The 25438-nt window shown below is 44.8% G+C and overlaps 2 protein-coding genes across 7 annotated transcripts; one reads left to right on the top strand and one right to left on the bottom strand.

Moving 5' to 3' along the window:
- Positions 1-13753: 13753 nt before the first annotated feature.
- On the bottom strand, positions 13754-18858 carry LOC120651534 (endoplasmin homolog). Its single transcript, XM_039929035.1, has 15 exons — positions 18633-18858; positions 17761-17881; positions 17520-17673; positions 17360-17440; positions 17154-17265; positions 16900-17026; positions 16673-16811; positions 16152-16269; positions 15882-16063; positions 15551-15766; positions 15306-15471; positions 15078-15216; positions 14835-14985; positions 14351-14755; positions 13754-14231 (listed from the first exon to the last, which is right to left on the bottom strand). Exons 1-15 carry the CDS (start codon positions 18841-18843, stop codon positions 13992-13994), a joined length of 2562 nt encoding a protein of 853 aa, XP_039784969.1. The 5' UTR covers positions 18844-18858; the 3' UTR covers positions 13754-13991.
- Positions 18859-20591: 1733 nt separating this feature from the next.
- Positions 20592-23822, top strand: LOC120651531 (pentatricopeptide repeat-containing protein At5g04780, mitochondrial-like). 6 transcript variants are annotated; one of them, XM_039929030.1, is made up of 6 exons: positions 20592-22144; positions 22251-22382; positions 22466-22948; positions 23019-23208; positions 23362-23442; positions 23551-23822. In XM_039929030.1, the coding sequence occupies exon 1, from the start codon at positions 20922-20924 to the stop codon at positions 21882-21884; it is 963 nt and encodes a 320-aa protein (XP_039784964.1). In that variant the 5' UTR covers positions 20592-20921; the 3' UTR covers positions 21885-22144; positions 22251-22382; positions 22466-22948; positions 23019-23208; positions 23362-23442; positions 23551-23822. The 6 variants fall into 6 exon arrangements, with proteins under 6 accessions (XP_039784964.1, XP_039784965.1, XP_039784968.1 ...); XM_039929031.1 differs by having other exon boundaries at positions 22251-22948; positions 23030-23208; XM_039929034.1 differs by having other exon boundaries at positions 22251-22948; positions 23019-23166.
- Positions 23823-25438: the final 1616 nt, after the last annotated feature.

Genomic DNA, 25438 nt, shown 5'->3' with positions numbered 1-25438 from the left:
TGTGACTCGAAGAACCCACAACTCAGAAGTCAGGATTTGCCGAGTTCAGTGGAGCAGGCATTCGGAAGCAGAAGCAACTTGGGAGAGAGAAGACGCGCTCCGAGTCGAGTTCCCCAGTCTCTTTAGTAGTGAAGCTGAATCTCGGGGACGAGATTCCACCTAAGTGGGGTAGGTTTGTAACATCCTGATTTTCACTACTAGTTAAAAAAAATACAAATAATTAGAGCCAGTGATACTATTTTATGTGGATGGTATTACATACTAGATAATTAATAGTCAAGCTAGTTCCTTCTCTCAAGTTAACTTTCCTGCTCACTCTCGTAATCACGCACACCAAAATTTGTTCACAAAAGACTACGAAAATCATTGTGCTACTCCAACTTTGAACAACAGCCCATTCATTTCCATTGACCAGCCACGTGCTCCTGCCCTCTTCCTTCCCTGTCCACGCAAAAGCAAATACCTTCTCCTTCCTCTCTCTCTCTCTCTCCAAGAGCACGCACACAGCAGCTAGCACACGCCATAGCCATTCTAGAAACTGGTTCGCCATGTCTCTCCCATCGGAAGCCTCTCGAGCTCGTCGTACCGTGCCATAACTCATCGTCAACTAGTGGCAGCACCTACCCGCAGTTACTTGCAAACCGACGAAGAGAAGCAACGTGAAGAAGCTGCACCGCCTCAGTGCACCGTCGAGCCTTTGCCATCTGGTTATATCACCTTGCCCAAAGGAGAACGCCACGCTGCAGGACTCCGACGCGTCGCTGCCAACCGTGGGAAGACCCGTCGTGCAGAGAGCACGCCGGACTTGAGAAGACTCGAAGTGACTCCACCAGCAGAGAGATAGCAAGTAGCTCGACGACGCCCTCAGCCGGCCACCCTCCGCAATCCACGCCTGAGCCGTGCCCCCACCGCAGGCCGCATCATTCTGCTCGCCTCGGAACTCTGCGACGTTGCTATGCCAACGTCGCCGCGCACAGTCGCCGGCCTTTACCCGGCCTCGTCGCCAGCGCCGTCAAGCACAGCGCCACGCTCGGCCGCACTTGCCGACCGCATTCCCATCCCTGGCCTATAAAAGGCGACGCCGAGTTCCCTTCCCCGCCGCGCCATCCAGTGATTGCTAAGCTTTCCCGCTCCACTAGCTAATCCACCGCTCACAAGAACCGAGAGTCGTCCCCTCGCTCGAGCTGTTCCCAGTGAAGGTGAGACCCATGGCAACTTCTCTCATCAACTCACCACATCCCCATCGTAGCCTCCTCTCCTGAGCCGAGCTCGACGAGCTCAGACGCTACGGCCATGATTGCCATGCGGCCGGAGCCGACCTGCGCCTCACATGCTCGAAGTCACCAAAATGGAACGCCCTCGCCCTCTTCTCTCTCCCCGTATACTCAGTTTCCCGTATGATAGCCTGAGCTGCCGTGCGGCAAGCTCCAGAGAGCACGGCATGTCCATGCATGGTGACCAGAGCTGGGGAGCACGAAGACCCTGTGTGTAGTGCCCCTCCTGTTTTCTTCATCCAGGCCCAAAACACTTCCAGTTTAAAAGCCCAAGTACAGACCACACAAGCCTAGCTCACCTAAAAGAAAAAAAAAAGAGAGAAACCCAGCCCATCACGTGCAAGCAAGAGCCATGCCTTAAACCCCTTCATTTTATTTTAGATTTAATCACCAGCCTATACTACACGCCTCATATTTCACTCATCTAAGCTCCCATTGAGTTGATTCTTTTTCCTAAATTCATCTAAAATCAACTCTACCAAAACAACTTATTTGTATAATGTATTGATGTATGTGCTCTGTTGTTTGCGTACGATGAAGTAGAACCGGTTCCAGAGGAGAACCCGGAGGAACCAGGAGACCAGGAAGCCGCCGCCACCGACGCATACGAAAGCGAAGGCAAGTCTCATCGATCCTTTACATTGACCATGATTGATCCTAAGTGAGGTTAAATAAAACTCGATAGACATAGGGATGACATGAGATGAAACACTGAGAGAATGAGAGAAACCACTGGATGAAGCCATGTTGCATGCTGATCAGATCTTGTTAAATGATGAAATTGTGTTGGTAATGAGATCAGGGCAGTGTGGGATGTGTTGGTGCATGCGCTACCGTGGTGGTAGACATGCGACCGAGCTCTGTCGTGGTGACATCTCGGGTTTGGTTGGTTATGGTTGTGGCTGCCCTGATGAACCTTAAGGACCGTGTGTTGTGGTGCCATCTCACCGAACCTACTTTCAGTACGACCACATGAGCTTGTATGGGCAAGCCTTAGCCTAATCCCACTGGCTAACCTGGTAGTCGTCCGAGGTGGTTATGTTTGGGGTGAGACCTGGATTGGTCAAGACCCGGGGATTTGTGGGCGACTAGTCGGGGTTGAGCCACGGCTCGGTGTCGGCTATGACGAAGCCGTCTCTGGACGGTGAAGTGCGTGTGGGTAAAGCGTACAACCTCTGCAGAGTGTACAATCCATTCGAATGGTCCGTGTCCTCGGTTTGGACAGGTTACGGTGTGGACATCTCAACTAGATGAGCTACCTAGCATATGAGATGGATGACTGGTTGGGTTACCTTTAATACTATATTTGTTATTTATTCTAGTTGGTTAATGGACCTTCGCATATTAATCTGTAACTCCCTCCCCGTAAGGGTGAGGTGGGACTTGCTGAGTACTTTCGTACTCAACCCTTGTTGATCATTTTTTCCAGAGGATCCTGACTTTGTGCCTGAAGATTACGAGTAGATCGCGTCCGCACCCAAGGTGATCGAGTGGAGCCGGGATGGACGAAGAGCTAGTCTTGCATGTCGTTATGCTAGTTGTGATCCTGTGGTTATTCTGTGTAGCGCTGTGTTGTCACTTTACTCCTCATGTACGTGTTAAATAAAGCTCTGTATGACTCTGGACTCCACTTGATGTAACATGTATTATGCCGGAGACCTTATTCGGTAATTAATACATGGTTTAGCCTTGATCTTCGGGTCGGGGCGCTTCAACAAGTTGACTAGTATGCAATGTAAGTGCAGTAACTTGTTATTTAAAAAATATGGTTTCATAGCTTTATTTTACATGGAATCTTACAAATGGAATATTTCTTGTGCACAAAAGTGGATATAATCTTTGACTTTTAACTTTTTTTAGTGTTTATAAACTTATAATGTAAAAATAATACATGTAAATTTGTAATGAAAATGGTAACATAATTTGTTATTTTGCACCCTGTTGTGATGGATTTCCTTCTTGAATACATTTTCTACAGCAATAATATTGCAACGGAATATATAAAATGTGTGAAAGTTGCTGACATACATGTTATCTATGATTAATGTATTCAAATTAAGTTTTCTTTCTTTAACAGTGTTCTAAATACCGCTCTACGATTGGCTGATTTTTGTTCTGAGCAAATGGATCCGGCAAAGATCCATTCTATAGTTCAGGAGGAAGTGAAAATTTACAAGAAAATTCAAGCAAAGGTAATATTGTTTTTAAAATGATCTACTGAAGGTAATCTGTTTAAACTTACTATTTTTATGCACGTTTCCTTAGTATAAGCAAGGGCCAATGTTTGTGGCTTGCAATCCTACTACGACTAGGGGTGGTAAAGGGCCTAACATTTTGAACTAGAAAATCTAAGGATCGGGCCCTAAAAGGGCCGGGCTCTAAACATATGTATTTTTGAACTAAAAATTTTAAGGGCTTTATTGGACTGTGAAGATGCCATTAGGGCCATGGCCCATTACCACCCCTAACTACGACAGATTCAAATTTACATCCATCAGTGGTAAGATATAGAATGTTATTCTGTTATTAGTGAATCTGATTTGGTTTGCAAGATAGCGCAGCACTCTTCAATTAATATATTATTTTACGTGCTTAATTTCATTTAAGTATTATTATTTCTAGGAGTTTTGCTAACTTAACCATGTCATCTCAAATTTTGAATTAGCCAACAAGAAAAAAAGAGAAAAAGAATAAACGTAAGAACCAAAGAGGGAAGCAGAAGCAGCAGCAGAAGAGGCCTCCACAGCTGCTCCCAGCATCTGTCGAGAATGAGGATGATAGTACACAGCTACCCTCAGTATCTGATGAAAATGAGGACAATACTTCACAGGTGTCCCAAGGATCTATCAAGAATGGGGATGATAAGCTGGACGAAACGGATGGACATGTAACTGTATGTGTTTGAACTTATTGTTTATGGACCTACTCACTATTTCTTTATGTGGCATGAGTTATTTAATTTTTATTCATTCTGTTGTAAGACATTATGGTACTTGATTGGATAGTTTCGGTTACTCATTAAGTTTTTTCTTTGTTTTCCTTCAGAACATAGGGGGGCCTGTCTACTCCATGCGACAGATTGATTTCTTAGGCCGCTCCACACATATTATCTACCAGGATGAAAATGGCCCATGCCCTCTTATTTTTATATGTAAGTGATATTGGCTCAGTTTTGATTTAAATATCATTATTTCCTCTTGATTAATATTTTATCCTGTTTTCACCTCAGGCAATTGCTTACTGCTTAAGGGGCAGATCAATTTTGAACCTCATTTGATAAAGGTGACCATGGAAAACCTGGTTCATATTGTATAGGATTTAGTCAAAGAACGCTTGAAAATAAAGGTTTGCACCTACTTATAATGCAATTTCTTTTGCATGAATGTGAATCTTTGTTCATGAATGTTGTGTTCAATAGGTCTGTTTGTCATCCGCTGAAGGGCTAATACTAGACGTTGTGCCTACACTGGCTAAAGGCCTTGATATTGATGTTAAGTTCAATAGGTGATTCTGATACTAACTTTATGTAGTTTTGTTTTTGTCTCTGCTTTTATTGTGGTTGGGATGTTGATTTGATATTTGCAATTTTGACATTTCATGACTGATGGTTTTACGGCTACGCCAGCTACAATGTTGTTTGATTACTTAAACATTCCTCTCTGCCATGGTTGGCTCGCAGATGAAGAGGTTGGCAAGTTGACCATGAATGTTATCTATGTTATTGCAAATTTTCCAGTTCAGTTCTAGCATTTATATGATCATGATACTGATTATTAGGACCTAGCTGGAGCATTGTCGCACTCATTTGAAGCACTTACTTGGGCTGTCAAGGAGTCTCATTTTCCAAATGGTTAGTATTGTTTTTTGCAGATTGTTTGCACAACCTTTTTGCTGTGAATGTAGTCCTTATACTTTTGTTGAATATTATTTATTAGTGGAGAAGGCGATGAAATTTCTAGAGGGTCCTCAACTCACTCCCTGTGGGTAAATAAATGTCTAATTTTCCTTTTTTCTTAGCACACTCTTTTTTTGTTGGAAAATTATTAATTGTATGGTTCTGGTAAGTATATTGAAATACTATATGTCCCTACTACAGCTTGGCTAGCCTACATAGAGACCTCCTTGAAAATGTTTGTTGGGGTCCCCCCCCCCCAAACAGACAGAGATGAGATAGAGTGAGGAGAAAGCAAGCCAAGTGAGCATGTAAGCAAGAGGCCAAAAGTCCCCACCTCCACCCCATGGGGTTCTATTTATAGGGAGGAGGAGGTGGTTGTTTATATTTGTTACATTGGTGAGGTCGAATATTACAACAAGGTCCCTAGAATTTACAAACAGGCCTCAAACCTCTATTTTGGGCCTCTTTTGTACACAAAGGTGTGCTTACCCCTTGCAAATCTAAGGCGCACCCCCAACAATGTTCCCAGTGTCCATTATTGGAATATGCATTTTAGTACTATAATCAAGGTGAGAACTTTAGTTTTGCTGTCATTTGTTACCTCATTAGTCCTGTTTCTCGCTTTTAGTTTCAATTTTGGTCCCTTTTAATCTTGTGCAGCACAATGGAGCATTGTATGCTTTAGTCAACGATGAAGGTTATTTAAAAACCAATGTAGTTTGGCAAACTTTAAATGATGTAAGCTATTTTCATCTTTCACCATTTCGTTGTGTGATGGAAATGCTCTTATCGTTATTCTTAACCACGGCCTAGGTCAATGGAGGTGGTTCATATATGAGCACTAATTTTATGCCAATTCATTTGGCACTTTGTTACTTTTTATAGGTGTTTCTAATTAAAAATATTATTTTGGTAAAGTATCCATTTTGTCTGATTTTATCTTTTTCACCACTATCTACTCTTGCTGCCTTCTTTTTCCAATTTTATCTCTATCCATGGAAATCCTTATGCTCTAACAATAAGGAACAAAATTTATTCCCACCTTGTATGCCTGAAAGCAGCTCCTTCTGCCATTGTTTTTTGCTGGAGATTGCATTCTACATTACATGATTTTAGTGTGCTAAGAATTAATGGTAGATTTCTTTGCTATTTTCTTGAATGGGACTATTGATCGCTACCTAGACACCTAGTTGTGAGACATCAATCTGCTTCTTATTTTTGTATTAATTAATAAGGTTCCCAGTTAAATGTTCATTCTTGTATGTTCTTTCAGGGGGGAAACTTCAAGCTCCTCTTGGCTCTGTTGCTGAAACCTATTTCAAGAGACCTAAGGGGCATGGGATGTCACTTGATAAGTTCATTTTGGAGCCTGGGAATGAATTCTCTGTACAAAAAACATTGTGCGCTGCTAGTACCCCGTTGGATGTTGCTGACACCACAAGAACCGGGATAACTGTGGCATTGGATGTTCTGAGTGATATAATTGATGCTCATTCTAGAGGTCATTCGTATGATGGAGCTTTTGGATTAAGTTCTATATTTGTCTTAAATGGTCGTGCTGCAATTTGTGCACCATTTTGTGGCAAATGCACTAATGCTACAATGTCAAAGGATTTCGAAACTTACATTATTTCTGATATCCCTCTGAGATTTAGGATTGATAAAGTTGGTCTACCAGCTTTTTTCACGCAGTTGATCGGTTTGTTAAGAAGACATAACTCATTCGAGGATCCAAGCTTGTTCTGGGACTGTGCATTAATTACACAAGCCTTGAAGCCCCCATTGAGCAGAGCTGGTCTGTTTACAGGCCTTCATAAGATCCATCGTTTTGCGCCTGAAGGTGTGCGATGGAACCTACTATCTGTATTGGGGTACACTCCTGAAGGACAAGACTGGAGACAGCATATTTTCCAAAATGGACATCCACTCCTCAAAAAGGTGTTAACGTACATTCTTGACAAGTTTCTTGGGAATAAGGGAGATGAGGGGGGTGAGAGTCATGCAACTGAGAAGAAGTATGGACAATATCATGGAAATCTATATAGTCTGTCAATTTTTCCTCGGCAAATCAATGAACATGGAAAGCCCAAGGTTAAAGTCATTTTTTTGTTTCTTCTGTTTTCAACATTTTGTTTGTCTGATTTTCAAACTACAAATACTTACATGAAGGCTGAAGGAAGCAAACAAAAGGTGAAGGAGGAACAAACTACAAATACTTGCATGAAGGATGAAGGCAGCCAACAAGGGGTGGAGGAATTGGAAGAACCATTCGAGTTGCTTTCTGAATTAGATCTATTGTATTCCCATTATTTGGAAGAACAACTTTCTATGATTCTCGAATTGTTACTGACCAGTCCTAAAATGCAACCAGAACTATGGCGACGGTGAGTGTCAATACTAGCACTGAGAACTTTAGTCTAAGAAACCAGTAAATCTGATTCTTCTTTTTTAATTTGAATTTTAGGTTTAGCGAGGTATTGCGGGAATATGACAAAAAAGAGACAATGGATCTTGCCCCATGGGACCACAGCTGGGAGTGACGAAAATATTGAGAAGCATGTATGGATGTTGGAGCCACTGTCCTTCAACATTAATTGTTTCTAGCCTGCTTGCTGTGGTGTGCATTGAGAAAAACAACATGATATTATAAGATAGCAGTCTATCTGCTATATAGCCGATGAGGAATGAAAGAATTATAACTTGCAAACAATCCTTTATTTAATATAAATAGGCCTACAAACTAAGCAGAGTCAATACACTATTGCTACCAAACATGTCAACATGATGCAGCGTTGGCACAAACAATAAATTGAAGCTAAATAACCCATAGATCTATTCATAGTTCAACAAAATCATGAAAACACATTACATATATGAAAGCACAGGCCATATAGCCAATGGAAGCATAGTGGATGAACAGAACCATGCTTTGCTAAAAAACCAAACGCATTCATCTCCATCTTCCTCATCACTTCAGGCACTGAAGTGGACACTAGGCCATAGTGAGGACATGGCCCGGGGGGTGATGTTGGGAGCTACAGCAACTCCTTGTTGCAGGTGATGGTAGCTTGCGAGTAAGGATGGATTCGGATGTCAGATTTTTGGTCATTTTTCTTCGATTATGGACAAATAAGATATAGAATTTACTATGTAAATTCATAGCCTTGTATTTAACATTGATCTTGTAAAGATTCATAAAAACTAAACCTCAAATTTATCATATATATTCTCAAATAATAGATATAAAAATTCGAATACGGATCGGATACGGATACGAATCTTTTTTCACCTTTTTAATTGTAGGGAGCAAATAATACATAAAAAAATTTATACAAAATTTCATTCTTATGTGTAATAATATGCTTGATAATATAAAAAAAGATTAGCATAAAATTTTAAGCATATCTATTTTAAAATATCAAATTTGTTCTAAGAATTTGGATGTTTAGATCCATCCTTACTTGCGAGGAACTAATCTGTGCACATAGCTCTGGTGTACTTAGTTTTGATTTCCTTTGTGCTTGAGTTCGGTGTCAGACGCAGGGGGGGTGAGGTGGCAATGAGAGGAGATGAAAGAGCCACTCCAGCTTGCTGGAGAGTATTCAATGGAGGGGAGATGAGATTGGCAATAGCTTGAGAAAGGGAGGGGAGGGAGTTTTATCTTTCCCACTGTAGTCTAATTTTGTTCATTGATGACTTGGTTGATCCAAGGTTTTGGGATGGAATTTGTTCGAAATTCATGAAATTATTGGTATTATTATAATTTTTTATTTCTAAATCCGATTGTTAAGCTGTTAGCAGCTTGAATGAAGATAGTTGGGAATTGATTTGTGATGGTTCTTCCTATAGATAAATGACTGTACCTTGCTTATAGTTAACTATTCCCTTATTCATGCAGTTGGCCGTTGGCTTTTGTTGGAAAATTCATCCGTGTCCCAAACACTCCATTGAAGGAAGTGTTCAAATGATCTGATGCTGAAATATAGCACTGGTACACATAGATGGTGTTGCTTGCTGTGGGATGCTGATTTCTTCTAACCATGTTACCTTCTTGCCTCTCTAAAAAATTTTAGGCTTTGGTTTAGCGTATAAGATACTGTCTTGGCAGATTCGTCTAGAATTTGTGGGGGATGTAAACAAAAGATATGTAATCCTTAGCCTATCAAAGTCAGTAATTGCCGTGACACATTGCACAAACTGTGCAACGGGTGCTAGAATTGTATGCCCTCTCTAGATTTTTCCCCCATTTTTGCCTAACCCATAGTTGTGTTTGGTGTAAAAATATGATTTGCCATGTGAATGTTAGTGGGGTACGGTTGAAGATTTGGCTCTAGTAATGTACATTAACTGATATTGTTGATTTTGGATTTCGTCAAGGAAAGAAATGATCGGCAATATGTACTATAAATGGTTGCGCGCACTTGTATTAGTTGTATTGCTGTATCTAGTGCTGTATCTGCCGCACGCTTCGTAGAGGGTCTTGGAAAATGCACTTGCTGTTCTGCAGGATTCCCAACTAATTCTCCTGGTGGCCTTCATTGTAACGGAGGGCTCGCATGTACGTACTTGCATGACGCTGATCGGCCGTAATAAGCGCAAGGTACGGACACCCAAACTCCCTATCTCTGGACTTGGAATTACCTGCAATATTTCACCTTTATTTATTTTGGGGGTGCATAACTCTTTTGCAACTCTTATTTTAGCGTGCGATGCAGGTTCCCTAGCAATTATATATTGTAAATTTCTTTGAGAAGATCAGCTGTGGGTACATGCAAATTATCACATAAAGACTGGGGAGTGTATGGGGCCTTTGAGAAGCTTCCCGCTCGCCGCCCGCTTGTACCTGAGATGCTCGTGGGGCTAGGACTTTGTGATGAGTGATTGAACAACACAGTGTGCGTGTGACGTTTTTCTTGGTTGGTGTCGTTGCAGGTGATAGGTGGAGACTGAACATGCGGCGACATGTGAAGAATGAAGATATGATGCCACGCCGATGGACTGAGAGCGGTGAAGGGTGGATCAAGACTTGCGTTCGAGGGATTTGAGATCGTGCGGTGTATGTCTACTGTACCTGACGACACAGCGAGAGAACGTTGGTGGACGGTTTCTTAGTTAAGCCACAAAACCAAGATCCCGGACGTTCGTTGCGGCGGACGTGGCCGAAGACGGGGACAATTGTCGATCGCGAGAAGATTCCGGATCGTCGTGCGGCGAGATCACGGGACGCCATGGTGCTAGATGGAAGGATCGCGGACATCGAGATTGTTTGTCGTGGAGGATGATATTGTGTGATACGCGCCGATTACGTTAATTTGATTTACGTAATGGCAAATTTGTAATTTAGATAGTGCCACCCTATGGGTTATAAATATGTGGCACCTAGGATTGAGGGGTATGTGTTTTTAGGGTTTTCGGGGCGTTTGCTACAGTAGCCGCCGTGAACAGTTCCGCGCTACAGTAGCCGCCTCCTTGAAACTCTTCCTGCGTGCACTCCTCTCTCCAGTCCAGCCTAGGGTTTAATTCCTAGTGAGGGATTTTTGTTGATCTCTCTAATCAAGAGAGGGAGGACGATCGGGCGGAGGCTAGATGCAATTTTGTAAGAACAAGTACTTGGTTTAATATTTTATCATTAAGTATTGTTCTTTGTTTCATTGCATCGTACTTATTTGTTCTTCGTCAGGTTTATCGTCGGTTTCAATCTAGGTTTTCTTGATCCGCATTTTATACTTAATTTCCTTGCATAATATTTTGAGAATAGATTTCTAGTGATCTTTGTGAACCTATGTTTCGAGTTTCCTCGTGTTTGGATCTAATTTGTTAAAGTTCTTAAAATTTGGGAGTTTGATCTGTTTGCTTCCGTGCGAAATTATTTTAAGTTGCTCCCATTAACCCCCTCTGAGCATTTTTCCGGTCTACAGTACCTCCATCACCGATGAATGGATCCGGCAGCGGAGGCAAGCTTGGTGCGGCTCGGCTCCGGCGGAGGATCTCGGCAGCGTCAGATTGAAACGGCAAGCTGGCGCCGCCGTCACAAGCTTCTCCCCCACTGCAACCGGTGCCGCCGTCACAAGCTTCTCTGCCACCGTTCACGGCACAACAAGGAGTTCAATTCAATTTTGGCCCGGATTTGGCGGTAGCACCAGCACAAATGTCCCAAACCCCCAAGGAAATCTTGCCCCAAATCCATGGTAAATCTCGTCCCAATTTCGGCCCGGATGCATTGTTTGTTTATCTCGCGTCAAATCCATTGTTAGTTGTTTGATCATTACTCTCCGTGTCAAAGTCTGAATATATCTACATTCTCGTCTTCGACGGCAAACCGAACAAGAAACACTAATTTCCATCATTTTACAAGTATGCGCAATCAGTGAATGTGTTGACGAGGGCAATTTGGAAGTGTTAGCCTAGCCATGGATGAGCCACCAAAAAGATCAGTGAGCAGGTGGATACAATACAGAGATGGTTACAATTCGGATGGAGCTTTCTTCCGTCTTTGAAAGCTGCTGAAAGATTGGCGATGGTCTTCCACCAACAAGACGTTCAGGTTCAGCAGCAGCCAGCAAATGGAAGGCCTGCAGACAGGCTGATTATAGCCACCGCAAAACTGAGGTTTGGAACACTACTAAAATGGAGCTCCCACGCTTAATTTGGTTTCTGGCAGTTGGGCATTTGGCCTAGAATGCAGCATGTGCTCTGCTCTGCTGCAGGCGATGCAGATAATCAAATCGATCTGCGGCTTGACTACGCCGAGCAGGCCGGATCATGGCATGGCAGCACCTCCAACCACGCACACCGCATGTCTGATGGATGTGCTTCCGATTCAGACTAGTGATGGCCGATCAACAGCTCGCTCCAAGCTTATGCTACTAGTACTAAACAAAATTAGCAGCGCCATCTGCCATGATTAAACAAAATGACAATCTTATGATTAAGTAATCACAAACAAGACAAAAAAAAAACCTCATGATTCGCTCACCTACTTGCAACTTCCCAGTTTCCCAGAGGACAGACTGCTGTTGTTTCAAAAAAAAAAAAAGAGGACAGACTGCCATGTCTGTTCCTACTTCGCTCTCTGTTCCTGCATTGTCAGGCTCAGGCATACATATATCTTTTGCCAACAAAAGATTTGTCTGCTTAGCAAATTGGAGGATGAACCTTCCTTGAATGTTTCCTGCAAGAAAGTGAAGTGGCTCTTAATTTAATACTAACTATTGCGTAGTAGCTTCAGTTAGTAGGAGTATCTTAGTTGCCTCATCATGTCATGCATCCACAGACTAAAAGTTTGCATCTGTCTGCTTCACCATCCCTCCGTCACTCCATGGGAGCACTTCTCCCCCTTCTCTGCTGCTGCTGCTGCCTCGCATTACTTCTCCAAGGTAACCACTGGATTTCATCAAATCAAGTCTCATCCAGTAACTTGCATAGACATAAGCACATGCAGTTTCAGGCCATCTTTTTCCTTAACATAGTTTCATCTTTTTTGTCCTTTGAAAGTTTCGAATACCCAAATCTCAAATCCTGGGCCGCCCCTGCCCGTCCAGGTATCATATCCACACGTCCGTGCATGCCCACTTTCTTCCCTGTTTGCACGGGCTGGGCACGTTCCATCTGTTCATGTGTCCATTTGGCATCTCGATCGCTCGTTGCGGACGTGCATGTGGACAGGTTGGCCTCGTCTGTTCGTCGTTCGCTCCCGGACACAAGAAAGCCACACCTCACCTGTCCAGGTCGTCATGACAAAATACGAGCGAATTTAAAATGATATCCCCAAATCATGCAAAGTCAAATCGATGGCTCGGGCCTGCAACTTGTTTGTTTGGGTGTTTCAGTCGACAATGGACAACGGTGACGGCCGCCTGGGGGCACCAGTAGTCCAATCTGATCATCTCGTGATTTCACTGAGTTCATCTGATTGGTTGGTGCGACGCTACTTGTTAGTACTAGTAGTAGTTTTCAGTCCAATCATTAGGGCGCCACATCTGTTAAAATGAAAAGCAATTACTCCAAGTCACTAGTATAGTATCATACCGTCATGATGCTGATGCATTTCTTTTATCTGTCTCAGAGAGATAACGATCGTGCCAAGCCTGACATGTTTGATTTTTTGGTTACTGGGTACAGTACGTAGTTACGTACAGCATGTTAGCTCACGAGCTAATGTTTATTATCATTGCGATGCAGCCTAAAATCCGGCGAGAATCCCGAGGCAGCAGGCCTGCCACCCTCCAACCCGACAATGGCGTGCGCTGCTGGTGATCTCAAGCAGAATGTTTATGTGTCGCTTAGCTTAGACCCTAGCGCACTCTGAAGAGAGGCAACACCCTTTTTCCCCCTACGGCAGGAGTTTTTCTCGTTTTTTTTAAGCAATTCCGGCAAGAGAAATTAAAACAGCTGTACATTTAGTCACTCAGAACCGCGGTGTACATTTGAGCTGATTTGATCATGCCAACATCTTGGATTCGGATTATTTCTAGAATTCTAGTGTTCACTGTTCAGTAGATCAAGCTCTGTTCCGGGCACTAGGAGATGTAGATATCAGGACAGGCACAGAAGCCAGAACTCAACACATGGATGGATGTGTATATAGAGGGACCAAAGATAGGCAACCGCTAAATTTGATTGATGGAACTAAAGTTTGTATAGGTACAAAGACAGGCAAAAATCCCGTATCATGATGCATTTTCGCATTTGGAAAATGGACGTCCCTCGAATCCATCACGACATTCCTAGACAGACAGTGAGTTGTGAGTTCCCCTTCTTCCTCACCTAAACGGAGGCGGCGGCTACATTAAAACAGTACAGTCCGTAAAAGAGGGAGACATCTACAGCTCGTCCTTGTCGTACGACGGCTCGGCCTCGTCTTTGGAGGACTTCTCCTCGGAATCCGGCTGATCCTCCGCCTCGTCTTCCTCCTCGACGGTGGCGTCGGGGCTCAGGTCCAGGCTCTTCTGCACCGACCTGTAGATGCTGGACGCGAACTCCTTGGGGTCGGGCAGGTTGAACCCGCTCTCCATCAGAGCCGTCTGGTACACCAGCCGAGCCGTCTGCTTCAACCCCTCGCTCTGTTGTTCATCAACCGAGAACACGTGTCAGTCAATCGAATGCCCATGGGTGGTTGCATCCGGTGAAGAGCAGAGCCTAAGTCCTTGGAAGCAAAGCAAGCAAAAGGAAGGAGATGCACCTCGTTGTCCTGGGCCACCTTGTCGCGGAGCTCCTTGATGATGGGGTGCCTGGGGTTGATCTCGAGCACCCGCTTGCCGCGCATGTAGGCCTGCTTGCTCGAGTCCGAGAGGGTCTGCGCCTGCATGATCTTCTCCATGTTGGCGCTCCACCCGTACTTGGAGGTGACAACAACGCAGGGGGTGTCGTGCAGCCGGTTGCTGATCTTCACCGAGTCCACGTTCTCGCTCTCCAGGGCCTTCTTCCACCAGTCTGTCAGCTCCTTGAACGACTCCTTGAGGTCCTTGAGCTTCGAGTCCTTGCCCAGCTTCAGACCCTCCTTGGACACGTTCTGGAACTTCTTGTCCTCGTAGTCCATCAGGTATTGCATCAGGTACTCGTCCACAGGGTCAGTGAAGAAGATGACCTGCCAACAAGCACAATTTGCAGTGTTAATTCATATCCAGGATTACAGATCCCAGAGAGAGACCCAATCTGAAACACACCTCGTAGTTCTTCTTGGTTAGCCTCTCCAAGAACGGAGACTTCTCCAGCTGTTCTTTGCTGCTTCCGGTGATGTAAAAGATGTCTTTCTGTCCTGGCTTCATCCTTGAAATGTACTCGTCAAGAGATGCAAGCTTGCCATCCGACTTGGTACTGGAACCAAAAACGAAAAGATCAGCTTTTGAATGGGCCAATGCACATGTTACTTAAGTTGTATTTTTTTTTAATAACCTATTCAGACGTACCTTTCAAATCTAAGAAGCTTAGCAAGTCTGTTCCTGTTAGTCGCATCCTCAATGATACCCAGCTTGATTGATTTGCCAAACTCGTTCCAGAACTTGGCATACTGGCCCTTCTTCTCCGCCATTTCACTCTTTTCTTCATCTGATTACAGAAGATTTTTTTTTAATATAGACAATCATCATAAAAATATAGATTGTGTGTCTTAACATTTATAGAAAACCTTTCATTACCTGTCTTATCTTTGTTGCTGTACTCATCAGGATCCTCTTCAGCAATCTTCCTAATCATGTCAAGAGCTTTGCGGATCAGCTTCTTCTTGATGGTCTTCAGACTGCTATGTTGTTGAAGCATTTCTCGAGACACATTCAGGGGCAGTGTGTCTGAGTCAACAATACCCTAGGGAAAATAACACTAAGATTTGTCTGCCATGTCAATGAATCAAATAGTAGGCATTCTTAAAATAGCAATACGGTACCTTCAAAAAGTTGAGATACTTCGGAAGAAGGTCATCAAATTCATCAGAGATAAAAACTCTTCTAACATACAGCTTGAGGTTTGACTTGTTGTTGTTGTAGTAACTCTCGTAGAGATCATGTGGAGCCTTCGGGGGAACAAAGAGCAAAGCTTTGAACTCAACATCTCCTTCAGCAGTGAAGTGGCTCCAGGACATAGGCTTCTCATCACCAAAGTCCTGCAATGTAATTGACAAATTACACAACGTTTCTCCAACAAGACAAGATGCACATATAAAACTACCTTCAAGATTTCATTTTTGTGCAATAAATCCATTACTACAGTCTCTTTACCTTAGCTAGTGAATGGTAAAACTTTGAGTATTCTTCATCGGTGACCTCCTTGGGGCTACGGAGCCATACAGCCTTCACATCATTCAGAAGCTCCCATTCAGAAGTAGTCTCCTTAATTGTCTTTGTCTTGGGTTTTTTCTCTTCATCTTCTTCTGTGTCTTCATCCTCCTTAGCTTCCGGGGCTGATACAATCATACAGAGCACTTGTGTTAGCACTCAGCATTCACAACATGGCCATCATCCAAAAAAACAACAATAACATTGACTTACTGGATTCCTCTTCTTCACTTGATTCCTCCTCATCAGCTGGCACTTCAACATCAACCTCCTTGGTTGTCCACAAATAAATGGGGAAATTGATGAACTCAGAGTACTTCTTCACCAAATCCTGCAAAACAGAGTATTTAAGTTTAAGTTAACAATGATAATATGAGATGCACTAATAACAGAAATACTTGTTGTATAACATTTATAACAGATGTTTTCATCTTATGTGAACTGGAAAAATAAGTATGTAACACCCTCGCACAGTAACATGAAAATTTTCTGGTGAATACAGATGAATGACACAGTGAAGTATATGAGAGACTGATAAATAAGAATCAGCATCTGAAGTACCACATCGAGCTTCTTACGTTATTTGTATCAAGTCCAATAAAAGAAGCTTCATTCATTCATACTACACTATTGGACTTCCAAGTTGAAATGCAGATAACACCCACGTGCACTTTGTATATTCGAAGCAGAAGCCAATTATTATGTCCTGATAAATGACAGTAAGATGGTAATACCTTGAGCTTATCCTCTTCCAGGTACTCCTTTGCTTCATCTCGCAGATGCAGTCTTATCTCAGTTCCACGTCCAAGGGGCTCATTCCATGTATCCTCAGAGATAGCAAATGCTCCATCAGCTTTGGATTCCCACACGTACCTAAAAGTACAAAATCACAGCAACATTAAGCTGACTGCAAATATAACGAAGATATGAACCAAAAACAATATACAAAGACACATCTTACTGTTTGTCATCATTGTGCTTGCTGATCACTTCGACATAGTCAGCAACCAAGTACACAGAATAGAAACCAACACCAAACTGTCCAATCAGATTGAGGTCACCTCCAGACTGCATCTTTTCCACAAAAGCTGCAAAAGTTGGAAGCAATTAACAATATTTTTCTAGGAAACCAATTCACATTATTTGAGAGTGCAATCGAAGTTTATTTATCAAAACTTAGTGATGCAATCAGTATGAAAGATGAAATAGCAGTACCAGAGGTCCCAGATTTTGCAATGGTTCCAAGGTTCTTGATCAGGTCTTCCTTGGTCATACCAATACCCCTATCCCGAATGGAGAGGATCTTCTTCTCTTTATCCAACTTAATCTACATGCGCACAGATCAGATGCCTTCAAGATCAATTCTAGATCGAGATAGGATGCAAACCAAAATGGACCTTCAAAGTTGTAGCACACTGTACCTGGATTTCAAGCTTAGCAGTGTCACCTTCACCCAGAACCTCCTTATCGGTAAGGGACAAGAACCTAATCTTATCCAAGGCCTACAAACATGAACAAGATCACAGTTAGATGAAAGCAACGAAAAATGTAGACTAAACAGGTGTTAAATGTTATACATACATCAGAGGCATTGGAGATGAGCTCCCTCAAGAAGATGTCCTTGTTGCTGTAGAGCGAGTTGATGATGATGTCCATAAGTCTGGACACCTCAGCTTGGAATTCAAACTTCTCCGCTGAGCTCCTGAGGGTCTTCCTCGAGATTGACTCGGCTTCCCTGCACATGTTAACTCATCTTATTCATACAAAGATCAACAAAATGCGATGTGGTGACTACCAGCATTGATCGGATGATCCGGCGTACCTCTGGGCAACCTCAGAGTCGGTGGACAGGCCATGAGGAACAGCACCAAGCTTCTCCTCTACCTTTGGTGGATTGGCTAGGTCATCACCGCTCTCCTCGGCATTCACTTGCAGCTTCTTAGCTGCAGCATAGGAAGGGTCAGACGATGATAAAAATAGAAGAATTATAGGCATCAAGCACCGAACAAACATTGGAACCAGAGAGACTGTACACTACACTACAGCATCCTTGCAATTTACCAACAATAGTATGATAGAGACATGCGCAGCGCGCCCTCAAAATTTACTAAGAATGGTATTAGAGGACTCTACATCGGTCACAGTAAGCAGTGGATGTACCCAAAACAAGCACGGGCTGTCTGGTTGGTACAAATACAAATGGATCAAGTGATAGTATAAACCCTATCGAAACCCCAGATGGGATAACCTACGTAAGCACAGAACCTTGCCGGTACAAATGACGGATCTAAGAGCTAAGAAGGCCAGCAATCTCAAAATCAAAACAGAGACTGCTATTAACATTAGATCGGAGGTGCCACGAGCTCACCACGCCGTAACGCGAAACTAAGATCTAGCAAGTTACTGGAACCACGTTTCTAACATACAACGCATCTTAACCTCTGCTTCAACAGATCGCAATGTTCCGGGGAGAAAATTGCGGCACAATAGTAGCGCATCACATCGGGATCCAGGGGTTTTGCAAGCGACTGACACCTCACATCTAGAAGCAAAATCAGTAAGTGAGGCGAATTGAAGGGTAAACTACCGGATTCGACAGGTGGCTACGTAAATTCACCGTAGTGGCGCAAAATCAAATAAAACAAAAAAAATCTGGAGAAAGGAAAACAAAGGCTTCCAGTGGCAGGGACTTGCCTGGATCGGGGAGAGTGGTGAGGAGGAAGAGGAGGAGGAGCGCGGAGGAGAGCGCCCACTTGCGCATCGTGCCCCTGCTTCGCCGCCGCTTCCACTCTGCGAATCCAGTGATGAGTTGTTCGTCGCGCTCGAGCCCGGAGCCGGAAGCGCCCTTTAAACGGCCCGCACCCAGGGACCCGAGCGCCCGGTCCACGCTTGCGGATCTCGCCATGTGGACGAACGGACGGTGCCGATTGGAGCAACTCCACGTGTCGGGCTGTCACTGGGCGACGCAGCGGACTTGACGTGGAGCGCGACCCAGGGGTGGCCTCTGCCGTCCGATGGCCAGATCTGCGTCCTGTAAGGGCTGGGATCTCGTGGGGGACTTCGGTAGCGGACACGTGGAGCGGTATGATTGGTTGCAGGCCGGGTCATACACGTCGATGTGCTAGAATGTTCGGAGCGAGCGTGCCTAGTGGATAATTAGTTCGGTCGATGAATGAGGGAGAGAGAGAAAAAGGTCGAGGTGGGGCAAGGGCGACTGCGTTGGTGCCGGCCCACAAGTCAGTCAACGGGTGTTGACGCGTGACCAGTCAATGGCCGTGCTTAGAACGCCATTTTGCCGCGCCTTTCGTTGATTGCACCATCACGCATCAGTTCATCAGTCTTCTGATGACTGATGAGATAGAGAATGCACAAAAAGTGAGGATGAATGGAGAGAGATAAAGAGTTGCTAAAAAGATATTTATTTTGAAATAAAATTTAAACTCTAAAAGAATATTTATTTTAGAACGGAGGTAGTACCTGAGACCAAATATCTGCAAATTAATGATTTATTATAATTGAAGAATAGATATATACTCCCACAAAAATCATACTCCCTCCCTATCAAAATACTTGTCGCCGTTGACTTTTTCTCACAAATTTGACCGCTCGTCTTATTCAAAAAAATTGTCAATTTCAAAAATCTTATGTATAATTCACTTCATCATCCAACGTACTTTAAACACAGTTTATGTATTTGTATATTTACATAATTTTTTTGAATAAGACGAACAGTCAAACTTGTAAAAAAAATCAGCGGCGACAAGTAATTTGATACGGAGGGAGTATTTGCAAGGAAAAGATCATCTTTCTTGTCCTCTAGAAATTTTATGAACAAGCAGCTTCATGCTAGAGCAGTAGAGCACCTGAGACAAGGAAAGATCATGCAAAAATGGAAGTTTTAAGATAGAAAACGGACCACATCCAGCATCACAGGAGTACGATACGACGAGAGCTAGACTCATGTGCAAGCTCCAAACGATGCAGTGATTATTTAATGACGAATCAAATGGTGAAATATCCGGAAGATAATCCAATCTTACCCTACGATTCTCGGCTAATTCCGAGACCAGAGAAGCAGGCCACGTCGCCAGTTTTTCTCAGTCGTCGGATCGGCCGGACGAACGGGCCAAATCTTGTGTTTCCGGTCATTTTGCACAAAAGACCTCGAACTTCCTAGAAATACAACCCGTCATCCACTATCTTCTCTCAGAATTTTTCCCAATAAACCCCTAAAGTTTTCTGAAATCAACCCGCAGTCCAGGCGACCAACGACCGACGGCTGGGCGAGGCCCTCCTCCCCGCGGCCCGCTCCTCGCGGCCGCTGGCCGAAACCACACCCCCCCCCATGCGCCGGCCGCCGCAGGCCCACGCGCCGGCCGGCCCACGCACGCCACGAGGCCCGGTCCTCGCGCAGGAGTCCCGCCCTGTAGCTCGCCGCCGCGCCCCTACGCCGCCGGCCTCGCGCGCCGCCGGCTCTCCTCGGCTCTGCCGCCAGGAAAGCGCAGGGGAATGGGGAGCGCCCCCACGAGCCGGCCACCGCCGCCCGCACGCCACTGGGCCTTACCCGCCGCTGGCCCGACCTCCTGCCGCCTGCTCCCAGCTTGCTGCCGCCGGATCCAACTGGCGCAGGAGAGAGAGAAGGAGAGAGAGGGGGGGAGGGACAGAGCGAGGGGAGAGGCGCAGCCGCGCAGGGCAACACGGCGCCGCGCGCAGGCTTCGCCCCCGCTGCAGGCGAGGCAGGTGCATCCAGACAAGAATCCCTACGACCCGCAGGCGGCCGAGAAATTCCAGGTCCTCACTGCAGCTTGATTCAGTCCATGTTCTTGCTAGACAGCGACTCGATTTAGCGGAGTGAATGCGTGTTGTCCTGGCAAGCTGAGTTTTTTCCCCTCTCGAAGTCTCGATGATGTATTTCATTCTCTCGCACAAAAGAATATAGTATGCTGGAACTCTCTTATCTCTGGTTATAGTTGGAACGGCAAAATGGTGGAAGCAGATGAGCTCTTCAAGAATATGCCTGCAAGGAACGCAGCTTCATGGAACACAATGATTTCTGCTAACGCAGAAAATCGACGATTTGTTGATGCACTAAAATATTTCAGTGCAATGTCGGCTTCAGGGCAGATTCCGGGAGAAATTACCCTGTCAAGTGTTCTTCTTGCATGCGCAAACTTGTGCTCTTTAGAGGTGGGCAAGATGGTTCATGCTAAGATTGTCAAGCTTGGAATCGAACATAACATCTTTATGGGAACTGCACTCAGTGACATGTATGCCAAGTCAGGGGATTTGGACAGCTCCAAGAGGATATTTTATCAAATGCCTGAAAAAAATAGTATCACTTGGATTGCCATGGTTCAGGGACTTGCAGAAAATGGCTTTGCAAAAGATTCTATTTTGTTGTTCGAGAATATGATGGCAAATGGAATATCACCGAATGAGCATACATTTTTAGCTATTTTATTTGCTTGTTCCCACAGTGGTTTGGTGGAACAAGCCATACATTATTTTGAAGCAATGCAAGCACATGGCATCCCACCTAAACAGAAGCACTACACCTGCATGTTTGATGTCCTAGCTCGAGCTGATCGTTTGACAGAAGCCGAAGAGCTTCTCATGAAGGTTCCAAGTAACTTTGAAGCAAGTGCATGGTCAGCTCTTCTGAGTGCTTGCAACACTTACAGCAACAAGGAGATAGGTGAGAGGGCAGCAATGAAACTTCATGAGTTGGAGAAAGATAATACAGCGGGCTATGTGCTACTCTCGAACATGTATGCATCTTGTGGTAAATGGAAAGATGCTGCTGAGATAAGAATACTGATGAAAGGAGCTAGCCTTAAGAAAGATGGTGGGTACAGCTGGTTACAATTGAAGGGACAATATCATGCCTTCTTTTCTTGGCATTTGATATTTTCCAAAAAGAATAATGAAAATGAGAGGATGGTATAACGCAGCAGCAATTGGAACTTCAGAACTCCGAGAGTCGAGTAAATTGAGCTAATGTCTCCAGAATGGTCCTATACAATGGATCAATCTCGGTTGTCAAATATTTCAGGGACAACATACTGGATGGCACTGTTTTTTTCACCCTCCTTTTCGTGAGCGAGCTGTTCGAGGGCTACATTGGTCATCTTGCAATGGCAACAATGGCCTCCACTGAGATGACAACCGACAACGACAACCCCTAAAAGCTTCAGGACAGGCTCAAGGTTAGAATTGACCGAGGAGGCAGGCTATTTCTGCATTAATGATATTTAGGCACTCCACATTTTGATATAATAATGTTGGTCTCATTCTATTTTTATTCTGTTCAAGAATGTACAAAGGGAAAGAGAGGAAAAGCTAGCTAGATTCTTCAAGGAATTCCTCTCCCAATATGTTCGTGGTGACAAAGAAGGATTCGCTAATCGTGTGGAAGCTGAGGCGAAGAGGCTCTCTCCAGCACTTGTCAATCTTCTGATCCTATTAAACCATTTGTACTTTTATGTTGTCTAGCATTCAACTCACTGTGAAAAAATGTCCATTTGCAGCATCTGGACTGGATATTCTTCGCACCATCGGATATATGTATTCTTGACATGCAGCAAAGGAGCTAACACCAAATGGTGTGTGGACAGGAAAGAAACATTAACAACAGCAAAAGAAGCCACATTCAGAATGTAGTTTATGTAAAAGATGAATTGTTTGTAGATAAAAATCCCATCATACAGAAACTAAGTAATATGAAAGCTCCCTTGATAACATGCTACATTGGTTAAGCTAGATCCCACAATGCATATACTACCAGCGTATATAAGAGGTGGCCCTGAAAATTTGACAACTTTGTAGTTCTGAATGGACAAGCATGATTTGCGCTTTCTAATCCAAAAAGCTTCGCACCATCGGATATGTGTATTCTCGACATGCAGCAAAGGAGCTTGGCAAGAAGGCCATGTACCTAGGAGTGCCATTCGTGGCTGAGTGGGTCAGGAACAAGGGGCACCTATGGAAGTCACAGATCACAGCAGCAAAAGGTGAGCAACTTTTTTTCCCGTAGTGGATTGTGCTCTGCTGATTAAAATTGCTAACTGATGAGAGCAAAAGGAGAAATGCAGGAGCCCTGCAACTGTTGCAGTTGCAAGAGGACGCCTGCCGGCAGAGTAACAAGGATGGCAATGCCACGGAGTAGGATGTTGACTTTCAGATGAGGATGAACAAGGATCTGATGATGAGCTCACTGTGGAAGCTGAAGGTTGTGGAAATTGAAATGACTCTCCTGCATGTTTGTGAAATAGTATGTATCTTGAGGTATCTGATTACATACGGTATGATAAGTACTAAGTAGTGCCTACAACTGTCTGGACTATGAGTACTTTTCTATTCTAGATTCATCTGTTGAAACTGTCTGCACACCAAGCTTATTTTATTTAATGGGGTTTTTATTTAGGTGCTTTACGAAAACAATGTCAAGAAAGAGGATCTAAAGGCCCGAGCAACGGCCTTGAAAATTCTCGGGAAAATATTTCAGGTAAACTAATTTATATCGCGATGTGCTCCACCGCTGCATCTTAGAGTTTAACCAGTGAAACTGACATTTACAAAATTCAATATTTGATCAAATGGAACATGAATACAGGGATAAGGAGGCATTACCTGGGCCAGAGCCAGGGCCGTCAGGGCCATCAAAACGAACAGTTCTTGATAATGACAACAGTTTAGATGACAGTTCAGATGATGACATAGCTCGGACGGTGCCATATCAAACTCCTGCATTTACTCTGTGGAGAACCAAAGTTGTCCTCGCATGCTCTTAGAATTTGCCAATCCGCTTTGTAAGGATATGTACATTACACAGTAACTATTTAATAGTTGATACCAATGGTAAGCAGAGCTTATCCCATCGTCTTACCAAATCTAAAATATATTTACTTTTCTTGCACATGCACCGCATGCGATTTATTTTCAACTTGGGAACCAAATCAACAAAAGGAAAAATGATGTAGTTCGTCAGGTGGGTTCTTAGAAGTTTCTAATTTCAGACTCACTTTGATGTCCAAACAGGGAAGGTACTACTTAGAAGTTGTTGGAGCATTTGCGTCAAATCTTCTAAGTTAGCAGATTACAATGGGCAATCTCAAAGGGCTGTCTAATGTACATGAATTTCATACAAGTAGTAATCGGTCAATCATCATAACTGTGGAGATATGAATGCAGCTAGCCACACAAACTTGCAAGCTGTTTGGGTACAATGTACAAATTCTTTTAGTTGTTATATCAATCTAATTACATTTTTCTTCTATGTATCAAATAAAGTTTTAAATAATATAAATAAATAGTACAAACCAAGTCTCGCGCAGCAAGGCTGCGTGGCGTTTCTAGTCATTTACTGGAATCACGAACATATAGCAATCTACAAAGAAATTTCGGGCATGCATCTAAGTACATGGTAGCACCCCTTCTCTTTCCCCCGCGTCGTCCCCCGCCTCAGCCCCGCCCGCTCGTCCGCGGCGGCCGCGGCGGCGCCGAAGCCGGCCCCCGCGTTGCGCTTCCCCTCTCCCCTTCCCTCTCCTTCTCCCCCTCTCCACTCCCGCTCCACAAAACCTTGCCGTTGGGCGCCGGGATTCGCCGCCGGTCACCGGCTGCCGGCCGCCGGAGATAGATCCGCCTTCCCTGGGCTCGGATCTGCACGTCCTTGGCTCCGCCGGTGGTTATTTGTCGACGTCCGCCATGGCCGCCATTCCACCGCTGGAGGGCTGGGGGTGCGGGTTGGGGGCTGCTGCCTCCCCGACGGTCGTTTCCGCGCCGCTCCGGCGTCCCCCCGGTGTGGATCTCCTCCGGGCTCTGGGCTTCTCCCCGGCCGCAGCTTATGGCCGCTCTGGCCTGGGGGGCGCTGCCCCCGGCCATGGGTTGGGGGTGGGGAGGCTGCCCTCTTCCCTTGGCCCTGGCCGCTGCCCTCCTCCCTTGATGGCCGCGTCGCCCGGGGGGGGTCTCTTCCTATGGTGCCGCCGTCCGCGGGCGCTGCCGTCTGCTGATGATTGCGGCGGGCGGCCATCGTCTCGTTCCCAAGAATCCGGGTGAAAGCCCTGTCCAGTGTTGTGCTGGGCCAACAATAACGGCGCTTGCGGGTGTCATTGCCCTCGCTCGAGGCGTTGTTGTACAGTCTTGGGAGGCGTCGTCATTCCCCTTCGTCGCCGTGTTGCTGTTGATGTGTACCACGTGTGCTCTCACTGCATTGGTCGCCGCCCTTTGGTGTGGTTCCCGCCACTTTTGGTGGTTCCATCACATCGGCGCTGCTCATGGTGGGTCGTCGTTGCTGGGGTGGAGCCCTAACCTCTGGGGTGGGGCTGAGGCGAAAGCCTTTGCCTGCTTGCAGGCCGATGATGGCGACGTCCTCGGACGTCATTTCCCTTCTTGGAGACATCATTCGTTTGCCCCTTCCCCTGTGCCCCCCATGGCTGGTCCCCTGATCGGTGGCTCATCCGTCGTACTTGCATTGCTTCATTTTCCACGTTGTCGTCTTGGTT

Source organism: Panicum virgatum, chromosome 9K (genome assembly GCF_016808335.1).
Source record: "Panicum virgatum strain AP13 chromosome 9K, P.virgatum_v5, whole genome shotgun sequence".
Lineage (NCBI taxonomy): Eukaryota > Viridiplantae > Streptophyta > Magnoliopsida > Poales > Poaceae > Panicum > Panicum virgatum.
This window is presented reverse-complemented; position numbering and strand designations above follow the sequence as displayed.

What these genes read in the sequence shown, in the direction of transcription:
- LOC120651534 (XM_039929035.1), bottom strand. Translation starts at nt 18,843, where the DNA reads ATGGCGAGATCCGCAAGCGTGGACCGGGCGCTCGGGTCCCTGGGTGCG. An exon ending in TGCAAAATCTGGGACCTCTG is followed by an intron (nt 17,027 to 17,153) that starts GTACTGCTATTT and finishes CAACTTTTGCAG; the next exon opens with CTTTTGTGGAAAAGATGCAG. An exon ending in AAGTGAAGAAGAGGAATCCA is followed by an intron (nt 16,064 to 16,151) that starts GTAAGTCAATGT and finishes TGATTGTATCAG; the next exon opens with CCCCGGAAGCTAAGGAGGAT.
- LOC120651531 (XM_039929030.1), top strand. Translation starts at nt 20,922, where the DNA reads ATGGTGGAAGCAGATGAGCTCTTCAAGAATATGCCTGCAAGGAACGCA.